The 19054-nt window shown below is 45.4% G+C and overlaps 1 protein-coding gene and 1 long non-coding RNA gene across 2 annotated transcripts in view; both read left to right on the top strand.

The window, feature by feature from the left end:
• PRKCQ (protein kinase C theta) overlaps nt 1-5385 on the top strand; it is a 127970-nt gene extending 122585 nt beyond the window's left edge. The window contains exons 16-17 of the mRNA XM_039240374.1: nt 2055-2183; nt 4655-5385. Of these exons, the coding sequence (XP_039096305.1) occupies nt 2055-2183; nt 4655-4810 (285 nt within the window). The 3' untranslated portion in view covers nt 4811-5385. The remainder of the gene's footprint in view (nt 1-2054; nt 2184-4654) is intronic.
• A 12090-nt stretch (nt 5386-17475) lies between these two features.
• On the top strand, nt 17476-18248 carry LOC120237203. The gene is made up of 2 exons (XR_005529887.1): nt 17476-17560; nt 17993-18248. It is a non-coding gene; the product is annotated as an uncharacterized LOC120237203 (long non-coding RNA).
• The last annotated feature ends 806 nt before the right edge of the window (nt 18249-19054 follow it).

Here is a 19054-nt window from a genome sequence, read left to right as displayed (position 1 = left end):
CCCGAGGAGAGACTATCCCAACACCAGAAGCAAGAAGAAGCTGTTTAGAATTTGGGCTCTGACCCTGGCTAGACCTGGGATCTTCAGCAAGTGATTTAGCTGCTCCAAGCCTCAGTTTCCTTCACTGGCAACTAGGACAGTGATATGTGCTTTTCGAATCTGTCTTCAGAGTCAGGACCATAAAGGCACTACGCCTGACTCTCAGAGAACGCTGTCACAGAACCAGCCACATGACAATGAGTATGACCTGGGGGGTGGGGAGAGCTCACAAGGAGTTGAGGTAATCGGAGAAAGCGTCACAAAGAAGAGGGGGTACAAGCTGAACCCCGGATGGTGGGCTGGGATTTAAAGATGAGGAGAAGGAAATGGCAGCAGGATGTGGGGAGAGGAATCTCTTACAAGATGGAGAGGTCAGTAGCCACGGACAGAGGTAGGAAAGGCAGTGGCATATTCGGTGAGGAGACATGTCTGGGCAGAAGAGAGGACTAACGCGGGGGTAGAAGGATGTGTGTCCACAGAGGCCACGGGGACCCTGGGATGCCCACAGGATGTTAGGACTCACCAGGGCAGAGAGATGACCTTGCCTCACCCTGCATTTTCCAGGGGAGGAAGTGGAGACTCAGAAAACTTGCACAAGGCCTTGTGGGTAGAAGTCTCTTGGGTCACAGCCTCGTGTTAGTGGTTTTCTAACAGAGCTTTGGAACATCGAGTTTCCATCGGGAGGCCTCAGCGGCCACCATATGGTAAAGGGGAGAGGAGGTCAGGACAGTGACCATGTGGCTATACTAGCTGGTTACATGGCATTCCACTGGGACTTTTAAGAAGATTATCATAATTTTTAAAAAGGAGAAAAAAAATTCCACTTTGCTACAACATGTTTTTTATTCTTTTCATTTTGGGGGGCTTCTGAGTAGAGCCTTTGAAGATTTTCAAATAGGAAGGTTCAGAAGTAGAGCAGTGTTTGAAAACACAGAGACTTCCCATTCTTACATGACATAAAAGCAAGAGATCTCTACAATTTAGTTGTTAATGGAGGTCCAGTCCTGGCAGAGCCTCGTGGAATATTCCTGTTTCAGAGACCCATGGAGTCCCTATGACACCCTATAGCTACAAGTTACTTTATAAACAAACATCTAGCTGAGGGAATAAATAAGGGGTAACTACTTCAGGCACCAGGGACCTGTGACTCCCCAGGCCTGGTGTTTGGACTCTCCTTTTCCGTACTTCCCTGGATCTGTTGCCTTTGGGTTTGAAGAGCTTCCAAGCTTCTTTCCTGTCCTGGCCAAGGTTCAGCGTGACCTCAGTAACAGGAGAGGAACAGTGCAGAGGAAAAATTATACATGTAACAGACCAGAAACAAACCCAGCGGGTCTGCAGGAAGCAGAAATGATTCTCACTACTCAGAGGCCTCATCCAAAGCTGATCGTCAGGGACTAGTTCGTAGTATATCCTCAAAGCAAGACTGTTAGCCTTTGAAGGCAGCCTCGTATGAATTCAAACTCAACTAATGCGCAGTCAACCCAGCAACAAAGAAATTGATCACTTATTCTGTTGTTGGGTTTTACAGACCAGGTATCAGTGCATACATGTGTGTGCACGTCTGTGCGCGCCTGTGTGTGATTTCATCTCACTCACAGACCCGCCCTGCGGGAAGGACACCTCATTCACTTTACGGTGAGGACACTGACTCGAGTCCTGTAACTTACCAGAGTTCCTGTAAATAACACAAGGCAGAACTGGTTTCAAACCAGGTCTGTATCACTCAAAGGATAACATTTCTAGGGCCAGGAGCAAGGGAGCAAAAGCCCAGACTCTGGAATATTCAGAAAAGCTCATTTGAGGGAGAGTGCTGTTACCAGTTTGACTGGAGACAAAGTTGACACTTGTAAGTAGAAAAATCAGGTTAGAAAAGCAAGCATCCAAAAGCAGAGTCTTTACCCTGTGGAGTCCAATCCCCCGTGGCTTGCGGCTCACGCACTAAGAGATGCAGCCTCGTCTGAGGCTGACCGGCTGGTCCCTGCAGACATAACTGTTTTCTTTGTACTGCTTCTCAGCTCTTCGTGCGGGAACCTGAGAAGAGACTAGGAGTGAGGGGAGACATCCGCCAGCATCCTTTGTTTCGGGAGATCAACTGGGAAGAGCTTGAAAGAAAGGAGATTGACCCACCTTTCCGGCCCAAAGTGGTAAGGACCCACCCAGGACCATCTGGTGCCGGCTTGACTGCCTGCCCCTCACGACTGTTTGAGCCCCTACCTCCCCTCCAGGGCGCAGTTCTTGGAGAACAGTTCCTCCTTAACCATAATTCCGGTTACCTGGCTGGTGGGGGGATGTTACTCTTGTTTGCAGTGTCTACCCTGTGCTATGACAATGTACCTGCTGAAAAATGAACTGCTGGGCGTACATGCCTCGGACTTAACATGCGTGTGCCCAGAAGCTCTCTGATGAGCTACGGTGCTGTTGCACAGGACATTCATGCGCCGTGGTCACAGATTCTGTGACCCAAATGTGTATGTCAGGGATTTCGGAACCATCTTTTCTGTGGTATTTATTAAAGTTTGCCTGTCATTTGCAATTTGTTCACGTAACTATATTCCCTAATGGTAGTTAAGTGTTGCTCAGTTGAAGGAAAAAGTAAACTGGGACTTAGGAAAAGACTGGTCCCTAAATGCCCATGTGTATGCTCATGAGCGGAAGTGACTAACCTTCAGGAGAAAAGGCACAATGACCTGCCCATGTGCAAAACACACCATAAAGTGGAGACAAAGTAAAGAAGGGGTGCCCGGGGGGCTCAGTGGGTTCAGTGTCTGACTCTTGATTACGGCTCAGGTCATGATCTCACAGTTCATGAGATTGAGCCCCACATGGAGCCTCAGGTCAGGGCCGACAATGAGGAGTCTGCTTGGGTTTCTCTGTCTCCCTCCCTCTCTCTCTGCCCCTCCCTTGCTCATGTGCACGCACACGCTCTCTCTAAAAATAAATGAATAAGCTTACAAAAAAGCAAAGCACATTTAAAATGAAAAAGCTCTGCAGACAGATGTTGGAGAGGATGAATGCACATGCAACCACTGAACTAGACTCCAAAAAATAGTTCAAACGGTTACTTTTAGGGTAGGTATATTTCACTGCAGTTTTTACAATAAATAGTTTTTGTTTTGTTTTTAGAATTTTTTAATGTTTATTTATTTTTGAGAGACAGAGTGTGAGCAGGGGAGAGGCAGAGAGAGAGAGAGGGGAACACAGAATCGGAAGCAGGCTCCAGGCTCCCAGCTGTCAGCACAGAGCCTGACACGGGGCTTGAACTCAAGAACCACAAGATCATGACCTGAGCAGAAGTCACATACTTAACTGAGCCACCCAGGCGCCCCTCAATAAATAGTTTTTTTAAAGAGTAAAGCAAATGGTAGAACTGCCAACTTTACCCATTCCTGGCTGTTACTGGGAAAGAGTAGCAAGGACCTGGCTGGATGTAAAGCATCTCCACCATCTCTTTGCTTGGAGATGGGACAGGCTCATGGATTCAAAAGCAGAGCACTTCGCTCTACGAAACAGCTACTGCTGTTCGTCAGGAGAGGGGTGGGTGAAGCGAGTGTGTTCCCAGGACACATTTGTCCGAAGCTCTGGGGATGCTCTACAGGTCCCTTCCAGAGGCTGGTCTCTAGCACTTATTATTTGGACCAGCACCATACCTAACACATGGGTTGAGAATTTGTGATGAAATGATTCTTTTTACCTTGTTTTAGCTCATCAGAACAATGTAATTCATGCCTCAACTTCCACAGTGCATTACAATTGACTTGATAGCGTCTACCTAAAAATCAGACTTTTGATCTACACTTTCCCTACAGGACAATTCCCAATTCTGCCAGGTGGAAGGAATTTCCCTGACCTGTTGTCTCAGCAGCTATTTGTAGGCAGAGGGCCACAGGCCATTGGCTTCACCAGCCCAGGGGCCCCCTTGAGGGGAGGAAGAGTCTGACTTTTAGTTATCCTCATATATATAAGGGTGACTTTTGGCCATCTTAAAACACTGAACTGTACACCATTATTATGCAGTGTTTATAAACGGGTGTTTGACTTTGCATTCTTTTAGTTTTCTCGTAGACACCGGTGAACCAGGTGGCTTGAGGGGAGTTTGTGCACATCTGTCTATGGAAGTTAGTCCAAGATGGCTAATCATAAAATCAACATGGGTAGAGGTATCAGCAGTAGTGAAGGATACTGATATACGAATAGGAATAGATCATCTAAAGTTCCTTCCCTCCACTCCCATCCCTTTCCTCTACCCCTACCCAAACTTTCCCCCAACGACTAAAAAGAATACAGGTCAAATATGGGCTCCACACTTTTTCAAAGAGTGGCCAATCCCATTTCACGTAAACTATTAACCAGAAGCATTAGACCCTATTTGAATGTGTATAATGAAATTCCCTTGCATGAGTTTAATTGTACTGTTGCTAAACTAATGCCTCGAGGTCTTAGGGATGTTCTGTAAATCCACGTATGACCGTCCATAGGTATTACTTCAGTTTATCTGCAATGCAGATAGAATGCATTGTCATCTACAGATTACAGCCTAGATAACAAAAAGAAAGATCATTAATTCAGTGGCTGATTTTCTTCCCTTTTTTCCTCCCTCCCTTAAACCCTGATCAAGAAATCACCATACGACTGCAGCAACTTCGACAAAGAATTCTTGAATGAGAAACCCCGGCTGTCATTTGCTGACAGAACCCTCATCAACAGTATGGACCAGAATATGTTCAGAAACTTTTCCTTCATTAACCCAGGGATGGAGAGGTTGATATCCTGAATCTCTTCCCCTGACACACAAGCGAATTTGCCTTCCTTCTGCAAACTGGTTCAAGTGATGCTCCTTAGATTCCTTTTCACCTTGGAAAAGAAAAGAAACACTCAGTAATACCGGCTGAGACCCCTGAGCTCCTCGCTGACTTTGTATCTGCGGCAGAACCCAGCTCCACGAATTGCAACGCCCTTCGGTGTCTCTGCTGTCCTCTCCTGTGGCCACCCTTGAAGTGAGGTCATTACTAACCACAGTTATTTCCTGGAATGATAGTTCTCCTCTGCACTGTGAATGATCTGAAAACCTAACATTGCCCAACATTGTGGCTCTTTGTGTGGGCACCAACAGCTGATCAGTGGCATACTTGGTGACCGAAGGGGCACAATGGAGACGGACTTCTCGAGACTAAAACAGCATGTGGCCTTGTGTAAGAGTGGACTTCCTTCAGCCACTGACAAGTAGCCACTAACCCGTTTAATTCTGTCCGCATCTGGGGAAGTGTAAATGGTGGCAGGGGAAGCCATGGATAGGCTTTTATGGGAATTCTTCACAATAAACATAGCTTGTAACTCGAGATTTACAAATCCATTCATTCTGATCAGCCATGAAATTCTTGGGAAAGAGGAAAACGGGAAGTGAGAAGAACTCATGTCACGGAGATGGAGGGTTTAATAAAGCACCGACTCTGTCCATCGTATCAGCGTAGATGTTGCCCTTAGAGTCCAACAGAGAGAGACTCATTTACCCCTGGCAGCAGACCCACCCCATCCACCCGCTCTCAGTTGATTTCAATATCATGGAAGTCACTCACTACGATCCTCTGCACACTGTAACAGGAAGGGCATAATTCTTCCAAGAGAAAAGAAAACCAATCTCTTAAGATACCCTTCATGGTGATCTCATGACTCATAAGTCTCCCTTTAGGCATTATTCAAGATAAAAGACCCATGCATGCTACTTGTAGCAGTCAGTCTTGTTTGATGAGAATTCTAGCTATATATTTTTAAGTATCTGTGCTGTTTGTATATTTTGATAAAATATTGTGACTTACTGACAAAGAGGTGGATATGTAAAAATGGAATAAAAGAAAGAAAGAAAGATGCCTCCTAATAGTTTAATTCCCTACTTGTCCCCCGAAGAACTTGGTTTTGTCACGGTTATCATCAAAACGTAGCTGGCACTGAGCTGATGTTGTAAATTTGGGGACTCACTAAAAGTCCCGAAAAGAGAGAAAGTCATAACTTTTAAGTTACTGTCACTATGTGCCTCTTTCCTTTCACCACGAGATCTCGTGGGAGTGGTCTACACAGGTTGCTTCTACTCCTCCACCACGGACTCCAGCTCTGCCCGGTCTGCCCCCGGCACTGCCTTCTCCCCGCACTCCCTCCTGCCAGCCCTCAGGCAATGCGCTCGCTCCTCATCTGCCCTTCCGCGGGTTTTTATACAAGGAACAGCCCTCCTTTGACCTTGATGGCATTATCACTGTGACACAGCACTCTCCCCTTTCACCGCCTCCACCTGTGACTGCTCCCCGGACCAGCCCCTTTCCTCCTGCCCCCAATCACTTCCAAGGCTTCTCCCCGTCTGGTTTCCACTTTCCTCTTGGTACTTCCCTGCCACCTCGTGCCTTCAGGGACCACTCGGCGCTCGTCATCTCAAATCCCATCTCCAGTTCTAACCCTGCTTCTAGGCGTTAAACACTATCCACTGACTCTCTTTTCTTACAATTCTACCTCTCTTGTCTCTCCTAACTCCATTACTGGTGCCATTGTATGTCTAGTGGTCTAGTCATCCAGGCTCAGAACCTCAGTCATTGTTGACTGTCCCCTCCCCTATTTTTGTAACCAGATCCTTAGGATTCTGCCTCTGTAGTCTCTCCAACAGACATACTCATCGCTACTGTCTTCCTGCTACTCGTGTCTGGATCAGGCTCCCTGTCCTGAGTCTCTCTCCTCATCTTAATTCACATAGATAACACACATTATAAACTACAGAGCAGGAGTAACTTTTCCTCTACCCTCTTATGTTAACAACCTGGGGCCTGCTGATGAAACTGATAAAAGACATTAGCAAGAGAAGCAGGCTTTTACGTATACATACTACATGCACGTATGCAGAAGTGCTCAGTGATCAGTAATTCAGGAGTGATTAGAATTTGGGGCTTAAACACCTAGCTTGGGGGTGGAGGAGAAAACAAGGTTCCTATGGGAAGGACAAATAGATTTCTTTAGGAAATGGGGTTTCAGGAAAATACAGAGGAGATACAAATGTTTGTCTACACAGCTATGAGTGGTCTTCCCATCTTCTTGAGGGCCATAAAACTTCTGCGGAGAGAGGGTTTACAGTAGGTATGTTTACTCTCGGTCTCATTCCTGTGAATAGCCCCACCCTGAAGGAGAAATTTATGGCAATCCTCACTTCTCTGGAATTTCTGCTTTTAGTCAGATAAGCAAAGTTTCAAGAAAGCCGCTCTCGGCATCCGTTGAATCTCAAGTGTCTTTAGCTTAAAATAATCCTTATTATTAATGAAATATAAAACTATTATCTTCACATATCAAGGCTCTTATCCCATCACACTCATGTTCAAAATCCTGTGTCACCTTCACCGGCTAAAACACATGCAGGGCCACCAACCTGCCACCAACATCTCTACCTGACTTCCCATTTCCACCTTTCACTCACCTATGCTCTGGTCAATCGGAATTTCTCAGTACGGCCTATAGACTCCCATCATTTCCTGACTCCGTGAATCCTTGATACTAGTTTTTCTGCCTAGAATGCCCCATTCCTACACATCCACTATCTTCCTGTCTCTCAAGATCCAGTTCAGCAGATGTGTCTGCCATGAAGTACTCCCATCCTGGTGTATCCATGAAGCTGGCACAGCTCCCACGTCTCTAAGCTCCCACGGGATTGTATTTCTCTATCCTTCTCTCATGGCACCTGTCAGGCTGTGGAAGTGTGTGCTTTGCCTCCGTTTCTAGGCTGTAAACCCCTAAGGACAGGACCTCAGTCCAGTTTGTCTTTATACGTCTTACAATTCTTTTGTACAGCTGGCCCTTGAACAACACAGGGTCAGGGACATCAACCCCTCAGACAGTCAAAACTCACCTGTAACTCTGGACTCCCTCAAAACTTAACTACTAATAGCCTACTGTTGACCGGAAGCCTTACCCATAACATGAGCAGTCGATTGACACCTATTTTGTACGTTGTATGTGTTACTCACTGTACTCTTACGAAGCTAGACTTCAGAGTATATTATTAAGAAAATTATAAGGATAGTACTGTACTGTAAAAATCCACGTATAAGTGGATGTGCACAGTTCAGACCTGTGTTGTTTAGGGGTTGGGGATGTGTCAGGGTTCGAAAAGTCACTGGACAAATGAGTAAGTAAGTGCATGGAGTAGCATTTGAATGGTGGCCCCTCCGAACACATGGCCACCTGGAGCCCTGGACTGTACGGATGGGCACTAAATCCAGCATCAAGTGTCCTTAGGAGGGACACGCAGAGAAGAGAAGGCTGTGTGGACAGGGAGACAGACTGGAGTGGTGGGGGGTCAAGCCAAGGAACACTAGGGCCACCAGAGGCTGGAAGAGGCAAGGAAGGGCTGTCCCCCAGAGCCCTCAGAGGGAGCGTGGTCCCACCAAACCTTGAGTTTGAACTCTTGGCCTCTAAAACTGTGAGAGAATAGATTTCTGTTGTTTTTAGGTCATCCGGTTTGTGGTCATTTATTCTGGCATCCGCAGGAAATTCACACACACTGTTAAATGAAGCCAGCAGTGCCCTAGGAGGTTACAAGTTGCTCTGTGGGCCCCTGCCCACCCTGGCCACCACGCATGTCAACAGGGGCACCTAGCTCCTGCCAGACCTTCACACCACTTCTCCTATGATGTGACTTCCTACATCGTTTAACCTTCTGTCTATTGGAATCTCCCACTGTTGCTCTCATTCTTCCTTACATTCTTCTATTACGTCATTTGTCTTGCCTGCTTTTCCCCTCACTGGCCTCCCTTAGTGAGGAGAAGGGGGCATCACAATGGGTATAGGGACCCCTGCAACGAGGGTCTTTCAGGGGGTGAGAGAGACTGGACTCAACTCCATACAGCATGGCAAAGTGGGAGTTTATAGGCAAAAAACAGGGTGGGGGTCAGTTAATAAAAAATGACTAAGAGGAAACATCAGGAGTAAGAGGGATTCTAACCAAACCAACCTAACAGGATTCTTGCTAAAGGCAGCCAGGTGATCAGATGTCACCTGAGGGATGATAGAGAATCAAGAACTGTATCCAGAATGAAATATCCAGAATGGGGGTGGGGGGTCTGGTGAAAGTGATTTGCTAGGATTTGTGTTAAAACTGGACAGTACAGAGACAAACACAGAAGCCCCAAAGTCATGCCTCGTTGAAAAATAATTCATGAGAGCCTGAATAGAGTTTGGTCGAGGAGAGACTGCTTCTCCGGGTTTACAGCAAAGATCAAAGTCAAAGCACCGCAACAGCTTTGGGGTTACAGTTAGTTTAGCTAGAACCGCTACTTCCACACAGTCCTGAAAGGCTACTGTCCTCCCTACTGCGATCATCCTTACTGAGAAGAAATGAAGTTCCTATGATCACATTTGTACACCGAGGTGAGCTGGGTCTGTGAGGCCATGGGGTGCTGAGGACGGCCGGTGGGTGAACCTGCCTCACCTCAGTCCAAGCCCCACCTCAGCAGCGATAAGCTCTGCACCGCTGAGGGAAGTCACTGACTTTCCTGGATGGGATTTTCTCACTGATAAAATGGAATCCACTGTCCAAGGTATACTGCGTTGTTATGAGAACAAGAGATGTTTTGGCAAAGTGGGAGGAACTTAGTGGATGTTTCCTGAATGAGAGTTACTGTGATATTTTCAAGTTGATTGTGAGCCTTCCGGCAGCTATCTATCTGGAGCTACCTACCTAACCTACCTACCTACCTACCTAGATAGATACAGAGATAGAGATGTACAGGCATATCTCAGAGATATTGTGCGTGCGGACCACCACAATAAAGCAAGTATCACAATAAGACCAGTCAAATGAAGCTTTGGGCTTCCCAGTGTATGTAAGAGTTATCTTTACACTGTACTATAGTCCATTAAGCATGCAATACCATTATGTCTTTAAAAATCAATGTACATACCTTAATGTAAAAATACCACAACAAATTGCAAACCATCATTTGAGCTCTCTGTGGGTCATTATCTTCACTGATGGAGGGTCTTGCCTCGATGGTGATGGCTGCTGACTGATCAGGGTGGTGATTGCTGAAGGTTGGGGTGGAGTGGCAGTTTCTTAAATAAGACAACAGTGAAGTTTGCCATAGTGACGTACTCTTCCTTTTGCAAGTGATTTCTCTGTAGTAGGTGACGCTATTTGATAGCATTTTGTCCACAGTAGAACTTCTTTCAAAATTGGAGTCAATGCTCTCAAACTCTGCTGCTGCTTTGTCAAGCTTATATAATACTCTAATTTTTTTAATGTTTATTATTTTTGAGAGAGAAAGGGAGAGAGAGACAGAGTATGAGCAAGGGAGGGGCAGAGAGAGAGGGAGACATAATATGAAGCAAGCTCCAGGCTCTGAGCTGTCAGCACAGAGCCCAACGCTGGGCTCAGACTTGTGAACCACGAGATCATGACCTGAGCCGAAGACAGACGCTTAGCCGACTGAGCTACCCAGGCACCACTGTAATATTCTAAATTCTTTGTCATCATTTCAATAATCCTCACAGCACGTTCACCAGGAGAAGACTCCTTCTCAATAAGTCACTTTCTTTGCTCATCCATGAGAAGCAACTTCTTATCCATTCAAGTTTTATCATGAGGTTGTAGCAATTCAGTCCCATCTTCAGGCCCCGCTTCTGATTCTGGGCCTCTCGTTGTTTCCACCTCATCTGCAGTGACTCCCTCCACTGAAGTCCTGAACCCCTCATGGTCAGCCATGGGGGCTGGAATCAACTTCCAATTCCAGTTATCTTGTGAATGTTGGTATTTTGACCCCTTCCCATGAATCATGAATATTCTTAATGGCACCTGGAATGGTGAATCCTTTTCAGAAGGTTTTCAATTTACTTTGCCCAGATCCTTTTTGGATCTATTTATGGCAGCAATAGCCTTATGGAATGTATTTCTTAAATAATAAGACCTGAAAGTTGAAATGACTCCTTGATCCATGGACTCCAGAATGGGTGTTGTATTAGCAGGATAAAAACAGTATTAATTTCATGACCCATTTCCATTGGAGCTCTTGGGTGACCAGGCGCATTGGCAGTGAGCAGTCATATTTTGAAAGGAATCCTCGTGAGCAGTAGGTCTCAACCATGGGTTTCAAATACTCAGTAAACCATGTTGTAAACAGATGTGCTGTCATCCAGGCTTTCTTCTTCCATTTATAGAGCACAGGCAGAATAGATTTAACATAATTCTCAAGGGTGCTAGGATTTTTGGAATGGTCAGTGGTCACTGACTTGAACTTCAAGTCACCAGCTACCTTAGCCCCTAACAAGAGAGTCAGCCTGTCCTTTGAAGCTTTGAAGCCAGGCATTGACTTCTCCTCTCTAGCTATGAAAGTCCTAGATGGCATCCTCTTCCAATAGAAGGCTGGTTCTTCTACATGACAATCTGTTGTTTAGTATGCCCACCTTCATTATCTTAGCTAGATTTTCTGGATAACCTGCTGCTTCAGTTTACACTTTTATGTTATGGAGGTGGCTTCTTAAAGTTCACGAACCAACCTCTACTAGCTTCAAACATTTCTACGGCAGCTTCCCCACCTCTCTCAGCCTTCATACAACTGAAGAGAACTGGGCCTTTCTCTCATGAGGGAATGTTGTGATTGGTTTGATCTTCTCTCTAGACCACTCAAACATTCTTCATATCAGCAGTAAGGCTGCTTTGATTTCTTTTCTTTCTTGTTCACTGGAGTAGCATTTTTAATTTCCTTCAAGAACTTCTCCTTAGTATTGACAGTTTAGCTAGCTATCTGGCACAAGAGGGTGAAGTTTTGGCCTGTCTTGCCTTTTGAGATGCCTTCCACACTAAGTTTCCTCATATCTAGTTTTTTGTTTTAAATGAGAGGTATGTGACTTCATTTCACTTGAAAACGTAGAGACCAATGAATGGTAGGGTTATTAACCAGCCTGATTTCAATATTACTGGGTCTCATGGAGTAGGAAAGCTAAAGGAGATGGACAGAGAGATGGGGTAATGGCCAGTCAATGCATCAATCAAAACTTATACAATATTTATCGATTAAGTTTGCCATCTTCTTTGGGTGCAGTTCATGGCAACCAAAACAATTACTATAATAACATCACAGATCACCATAACAAATGAAATGATAATGAAAGAGTTTGCAGTATTGCAAGAATTACCAAAATGGGACACAGTGAGCAGGGCTGCTGGAAAAATCGCATGGACAGTCTTGCTGGATGCAAGATTGCCACTAATCTTCAATCTGTAAAAAAAAAAAAAAAAAAAAGGCATTATCGGCAATATGCAATAAAGCAAAGCACAATAAAATGAAATATGCCTATTTAAAGATTGATAGACATGCAGACAGATAAATCTGCATCTTTAGATAGATGCTTAGGTAGATGTGAGATATATCTAGTGTGCCTTATAAGTCAAACTGTCAACGAGAGAAATAATTATTGATTGTTTCTACCAAGTAGCACAGAAAAAGCCTCTGTGGCTGAGAGGCTATGGTTCTGAAGTGAAAACATGGAGGAAGATAACTCCCTTGGGAGCCTCCCCAACTACCATGGAAATGTTATGGTGAACTCTGTGCGGCAAAAGATGCTGTAACGTCCTCTGATTTACCTTGAGGACACGTGTGTATGAGAGGCTGTATCTGCTTCGCTGTATGGGGGCGGGTTCCCCCTGTTTTTGCAATCCCTGAGCAGACTGCCTGTGATTCAGATTAGAATCCGGTTTAATGTCTCATCAGGAAAAAAAACTGTGTTCTTTCTCTGCCGTTCTTGTGGAGAGGTTTTCTGGATTGAGAGACGATTTGGGTTTTGGTTTTTTTTAATTATACTTCCCCAACATCAGCTTCTCCTACCTCTCACTATAAGGAAGGGATCTGGGGAGAAATTTTGGGAATTTGGGGAAGGAGAATTTTTTTTGGACTCACTGTGACTCCTTTCCTCACTCCCTCCCCCCAATTTACCGTAAAGGAAGCCTGACACGAAAACAATTCTAATATTCTATTGAAAAGTGCATTCTTGTGCTTCTCCCTAAAACACTAATAAGAGATTAGAAAACCATTGAGTCGGTGTGTTATTTCTCATTTTTTCGTTTCCCAATCGGAAAACCATTTAAGAAATATTTATTGTGCACCTGCTATGTACCTAGAAGTACAGTTTGTCTTCAGGATCCTCCCAAGGAACTCTGTGAATCGTCCTACCTACTCCTAAGGTGTGTGCTACTTCCAAGTCTTTAGCCGCAATTTGCTAACTGCAGTTGTCAGAGACATGATTTTTTCTATCTACGTATCTTTCTCCCACAGACTAAGACCCTTTTTCTTAAACGGTGACACTATTCCTCGAGCAATTCCCTGAAGCCGGCTTCAGGGCCAGTGTTGCAGCTTCCTCGCAGAGAGCTCCCTTTGCTCCGAGTTGTGAGGAAAGCAGGTGAATGCCCGCGATCTTCAAGTCAAGGTGCTGGATTCGTTTGTCGTCAGAACCAGCTGGTCCTTTCCCGGTGACAACCTTCACGCTATCGCAAAGACTGCACCCACAGGGCTTGGGCTCCAGGGGACAGCAAGCAAACCAACACACTAGCTGAAGCCCGTGGAGTCACAGAAGATTAAGGACGGAAAAGTATATTATATATAGGCAGCTTTCCAGGTCTACAAATATTTGCATAAAGAGTTAGCACGTCATTCCATGAGCAAGGGGGAGCCACTGAAAAAGCACAATGAAGTTCTCAAAGCACAAGCACCAGAAGCATAAGTGAAAAAAATTTTAATTAAAAAAAGAGTTTTCTCTGGAAAACTGGAGGTGAATTTTCTGAAGGGAAGACCCACTCAGAGGTTCCTACCTATCAGATCATATCATCTGAGTTGGAGATCATCAGCAAGATGGAAGAGTAAGAGGTCACAGTCCTCACCAACCCCTCCCCCCCCCGAAAACAGTGACTAAACAAGCAGTTATGGAAGCAAGTAGCTCTGGTAAAGATCCAGAGTAAATTCAGAGGCTCCCACAGCCCCATGGAGGACAGAGAACCGAGGATGGCCACATCGAAAAGTAGAGTTGACCCTTCAACAACACGGGGTGTTAGGGGCACCAACTCCTGAGCTGTCAAAACTCCATGAATAACTTCTGACTCCACCCCGACTTACTTATGAATAGCCTACGGTTAGCCAAAAGTCTTACCAATCACATAAACAGTTGATTAACACCTCGTTCGATGAGTTATATGCTGTATTCTTACAATGAAGTACGCTGGGAAAAAAAGTGTTGAGAAAATCATAAAGAGGAGAAAACACACTCACAGTACTGTATTTATAAACAAAGCAAAACAAAACTCTGCATATCCGTGGGTCTGAGCAGTTCAAACCCGTGTTGTCTGAGGGTCAGCTGTACTGGTGTGTTTCACCCACATCACTCTTCCTCATGCTGGCACCCACAGCACCAAGGGGTCCCCTGGAAACACCTGGCACAGCTTTTCCCTGAAGAGGGGGAGGAGCAGAGACTCCAGCAGCCTGCACACCAAGGACCCCGGCAGCCCTTCCCTGCTGCAGACACAAAGGGGTTAAAGGGCTCACACCCAAACCATACAAGGAACTCATACTACTCAATAGCAAAGACATAACAACTAAAAATGGTCAAAGGACTTATATAGACATCTCTCCAAAGACGTCCAGGCGGCCAAAAGAGACACGACAGGTGCTCAGCACCACTACATCATCAGGGAAACACAAATCAAAGCTACATAACAAGGTATCACCTCACACCTGTCTCAGAAAGGCTAGTATCAAAAAGTCAAGAAATAAGTGTTGGCGAGGATGTGGAGAAAAGGGAACCCTTGTGCACTGCTGGTGGGAATGCAAACTGGTGCAGCCACTCTGGAAAACTATGGAGGTTCTTCAAAAAATTAAAAATAGAGCTACCCTATAACCCAGCAATTCCCTTTGTGGGAATGCCCAAAGAAAATGAAATCAGTATCTTGGAGAGATCTGCAATCCTACGTTCACTGTAGCATTATTCACACTGGCCTGGGTGTAGAAACAACCTACATGCCCATAAATGGATGAATGGATGAAGCAAGAATGGTATATAGATATAACGAGTGCTTTCAGCCTTAAAAAAGGAAAATTCTGCCACTTGCACAACATGGATGAATCTGTAGGACATCACACCAAGGGAAATAAGCCAGAGAAAGATGAATATTATGCGACCTCACTTACATAGATAAAATCACACTCACTGAAGCATCGAGTAGAACAATGGCTGCCGGGGGCTGGGAGAGGAGGAAATGGGGAGGTTTGGGTCAAGGGATACAAAGCTGCAATTATGCAAAATGAGTACTTTCCGGAGTTCTATTCTAGAGCAGTGTGACTATACTTAATAGGTACTGTCTTGTATACTTGAAATCTGCTATAAAAAATAGATCTTAAGTGTTTTCATTACACACACACACACACACACACATACACGTAAGCATGTGAGGAAATGGATATGTTAATTATCTTGTGGTAAAAATTTCACAATGTATACATATATGAAAACATCAAGTTGTGCACTTTACATATTCAAGTATTGTCAATTACACCTCAGTATAGCTGAGGAAAATTTCTTTTTAATTTAATTATAATTTTTTAATGTTTTATTTATTTCTGAGAGAGAGCTAGAGACAGCATGAGCGGAGGGGCGGGGGGTGTCAGAGAGAGAGGGAGACACAGAATCCAAAGACAGGCTCTAGGCTTTGAGCTAGCTGTCAGCACAGAGCCCGACACAGGGCTCGAATCCACGAACCGTGAGATCACGACCTGAGCTGAAGTCGGACGCTTAACAGTCCACTTTAAGAGCCACCCACGTGCCCCTCTTTTTAATTTTATAAAAGCAACTCAGGGTGCCTAGGTGGCTCAGTCAGTTAAGTGTCCGACTTTGGCTCAGGTCATGATCTCACAGTTTGTGAGTTCAAGGCCTGCATTGGGCTCTGTGCTGACAGCTCAGAGACTGGAGCCTGCCTCAGATTCTATGTCTCCATCTCTCTCTCTGCCCCTCCCCTCCTTGTACTCTCTCATTTAAAAAATAATCAAATAATTAAAAAGAACCTCAAACATAAATACAAGGAGGTAAAAATCTCTCTATATTAAACTACCTGATACATGTTGTATACGGCTGCCCGTTTTGTGTGAGCGAGGTTCTATTTAATGAATGAAGGAGTATGTGCATCTCCTAAGCCCTTTGCACCAGGAGGTCCCCGAGCATCAATGCCAGAGAAACTGATGCAGTTTTTACAGAAGGAAGATGGTAAGAGAAGAAAAGCACTGACCAGAAGATGGAGCGACAGAGTAGCTGAGCCAGGACTACAGTTCAGTTCAAGCACTCGCAGCCACCCCCACCCCACCCCCCTCCCTTGTCCCTCCCATCCGCATGTCTGGGTGGAGCCCCTGGGTTCCCACAGACCGTTCACAAAGAGCTTTCTGCTGTTCCTTGGTGAGAAGGCCACCTGCATGCGGAGAACACAGAAGCCTATCTCGGCCCCAGAAGAGACCCCCCACTCGCACTGCTGGGGGAAGGAGGCGAGCGAGTACTCGTTCCTTCCATCAGAACAAAGATATGTGGCCGCACCCCCGGCAAGTCTGCCTGGGCTGGCGAATCAGCCCAGCGGGCCCTCCAACTAGTTCTCGGGATTTTAATTATTTGTTACACTGACTTTTAAAATGAATTTGACACCAGTTTTATTTTTGGTCACTGCAATTTTCCTGGCCTTTTCAGAAGAACTGAGGTTCCCTGTGATGCAGAAAAGTGAGAAGTCCTCTAAACTCCCGGTCTTTGAGTCACAAGCCCACCCTTTCTTTCAAAGTGAGCTCTACTTTTTCCGGACATCTTCGCCTTCTATCACTGTAAATCTTCCACACATTCCCTCCAGACGTATGGGGGGACTCTGAGGATAAATCTGTATCCATTTTGGTTTCTTTGTTCATCTCATATCACAGCTTCTGTGACCAAAGCACATTTAAAACTTACGTATTATATATACTTACGTAGTCTGTTTATAGCAGCGTGTGATGGTCTGATTTTTAAAAGCGGGATGGAAGTGTTCTGTTAATTTACTACAGATTCTGATTTCTAGAGATCAGACTTCTAGCCTTGATCACTGAGCTTCACTCTGTCCTCTGCATCTTCTATCATCTTCCCAGAAAGGGGGCATGAAGGCAGATGGCCACGGCCTCCGAAAACTGCAGATGCACCTCATTACATCTCAGAGCTGGAGGCTACTTAGCTATCCAAACCCCTCCATTTGCATTTCAGGAAACAAAAACTTGCAGCTGACAGGTGGCATCCCTGTAGTCACAGTGGGAGAATGCCCTTCCTAAGCTGCTTCTTTCAGGTCTTTATGACCCAATCCATTGCTTCCTCAACAATGGAGAGCAAGACAAAGATTCCAAAGTTTCCACACCAGAGCTTTCGCTTAGGAAAGGGAAGCTGGGTGAAGAAACACCTATTAAGCATCTTACATATCAGGAAGAGAGCAGATCTACACCCCCCACCCGCCAGGAGTCAGGTATTACCCATTTCACTGTCCCATTTTACAACCAATTAGCCAAGGCAGAATTGGGACGTGGGTCTCTCCAATTTCAAAGCTCCAGCTTTTATCCCAACAACATGCTTTTCCTAATTCTCTCCCTTTTCAAAGTAAACTGTAGTCAGAATCAGCTGTTCTTTCCATGTGAGGGCCATTCCTCCATGTTACGCCATGCCGTTCCTTTTTTGAACCTACATCCCACCTTGTTGGCACGGAAGAGCCGCTATCACTGTCCTCAGGGCACTTACAGTCCAGCAAGCTCTCTCTTTTCCAGCACCTTCTTTTACTTTTCATCACTGCCCAGGAACAAAAGCAGGGGTGGGCAGGTGAGTGTGTAGAGTTGCAATGTTACTCTCAATCCTCCCTCTGAGCTTCCTGACCCATCATCTTGACAAGTCGGTCTATTTACAGAGGACGGAGCACTGAGAAAACACCCAGACTGCCTTGCCTCCCCTCCCTTCCAGGCTGGCAGAGAGGACCTCAAGCAATCCCTTCAAAGGCAAAGCAAGTTACAAAATGGAGGTAATGCAGCAGCATCTTAAAGCCATGGCTTCCTCACACTGTACCACAGAGAGAACTCAGCGCCTAACCCCCAATGCTGGTGATCAACCCCACTGGTTCAACATTCTCAAGATCTTCTGACATAAAATTATACTGATCACAAGAATTCTCTCCCTTGTAATTGTTTTCCTGAGCCAATCTGCCAGATTCCATAAACGGGGTATTCAAATTCTGATCACCCCAGGGGCACCTGGGTGGCTCAGTCGGTTAAGCGTCTGACTTCAGCTCAGGTCATGATCTCATGGTTCATGGGTTTGAGCCCCGTGACGGGCTCTGTGCTGACAGCTAGCTCAGAGCCCAGAGCCTGTTTCAAATTCTGTGTCTCCCTCTCTCTCTGACCCTCCCTTGCTCACACTGTCTCTCTCTCTCTCTCTCAGGAATTAAAAAATAATAATAATAATAATTCTGATCACCCCTCTGTTGCAGATGGAATGTGTCCCCCTCAAAATTCATATGTTGAAATCTAACCCCCAGTGTGACAGCGTTGGAAGGTGGGACTTTGGTAGGCAATTAAGCCATGTGGGTGGAGCCCTCGTGAATGGGATTTGTGTTCCTGTAAAAGAGACCCCAGAGAGTTCTCTGGCTCTTTTCACCATGTAGTACACAGCAAGAATATGGCCGACTACAACCCTGACCTCAGATGTCCAGCCTCCAAAATGGTGAAAACCACATTTCTGTCGTGTATAAGCTACCCAGTCCGTGGTATTTTGTTATAGCAGCTCAAAGACCAAGACACTCTCCAAAGCTGAATGTCTCTGGCACTTTAGATAGTCCGGCAAGTTGTTTGCTCCTCAGTTTTTAGGGATAGACCTTAAGTGATGAAAGGATGAGATGAGAGCTCTCTGACCACACAGGCTACTGGTACTTGGACTGGAAAGAGTGCCAGGCAAGGATGCCCTGAGTGTAAGTCAC

Source organism: Hyaena hyaena, unplaced genomic scaffold (assembly GCF_003009895.1).
Source record: "Hyaena hyaena isolate Hyena2069 unplaced genomic scaffold, ASM300989v1 scaffold_174, whole genome shotgun sequence".
NCBI lineage: Eukaryota > Metazoa > Chordata > Mammalia > Carnivora > Hyaenidae > Hyaena > Hyaena hyaena.
The sequence above is the reverse complement of the archived record's forward strand: the minus strand, read 5'-3'. Positions and strand labels throughout refer to the sequence as shown.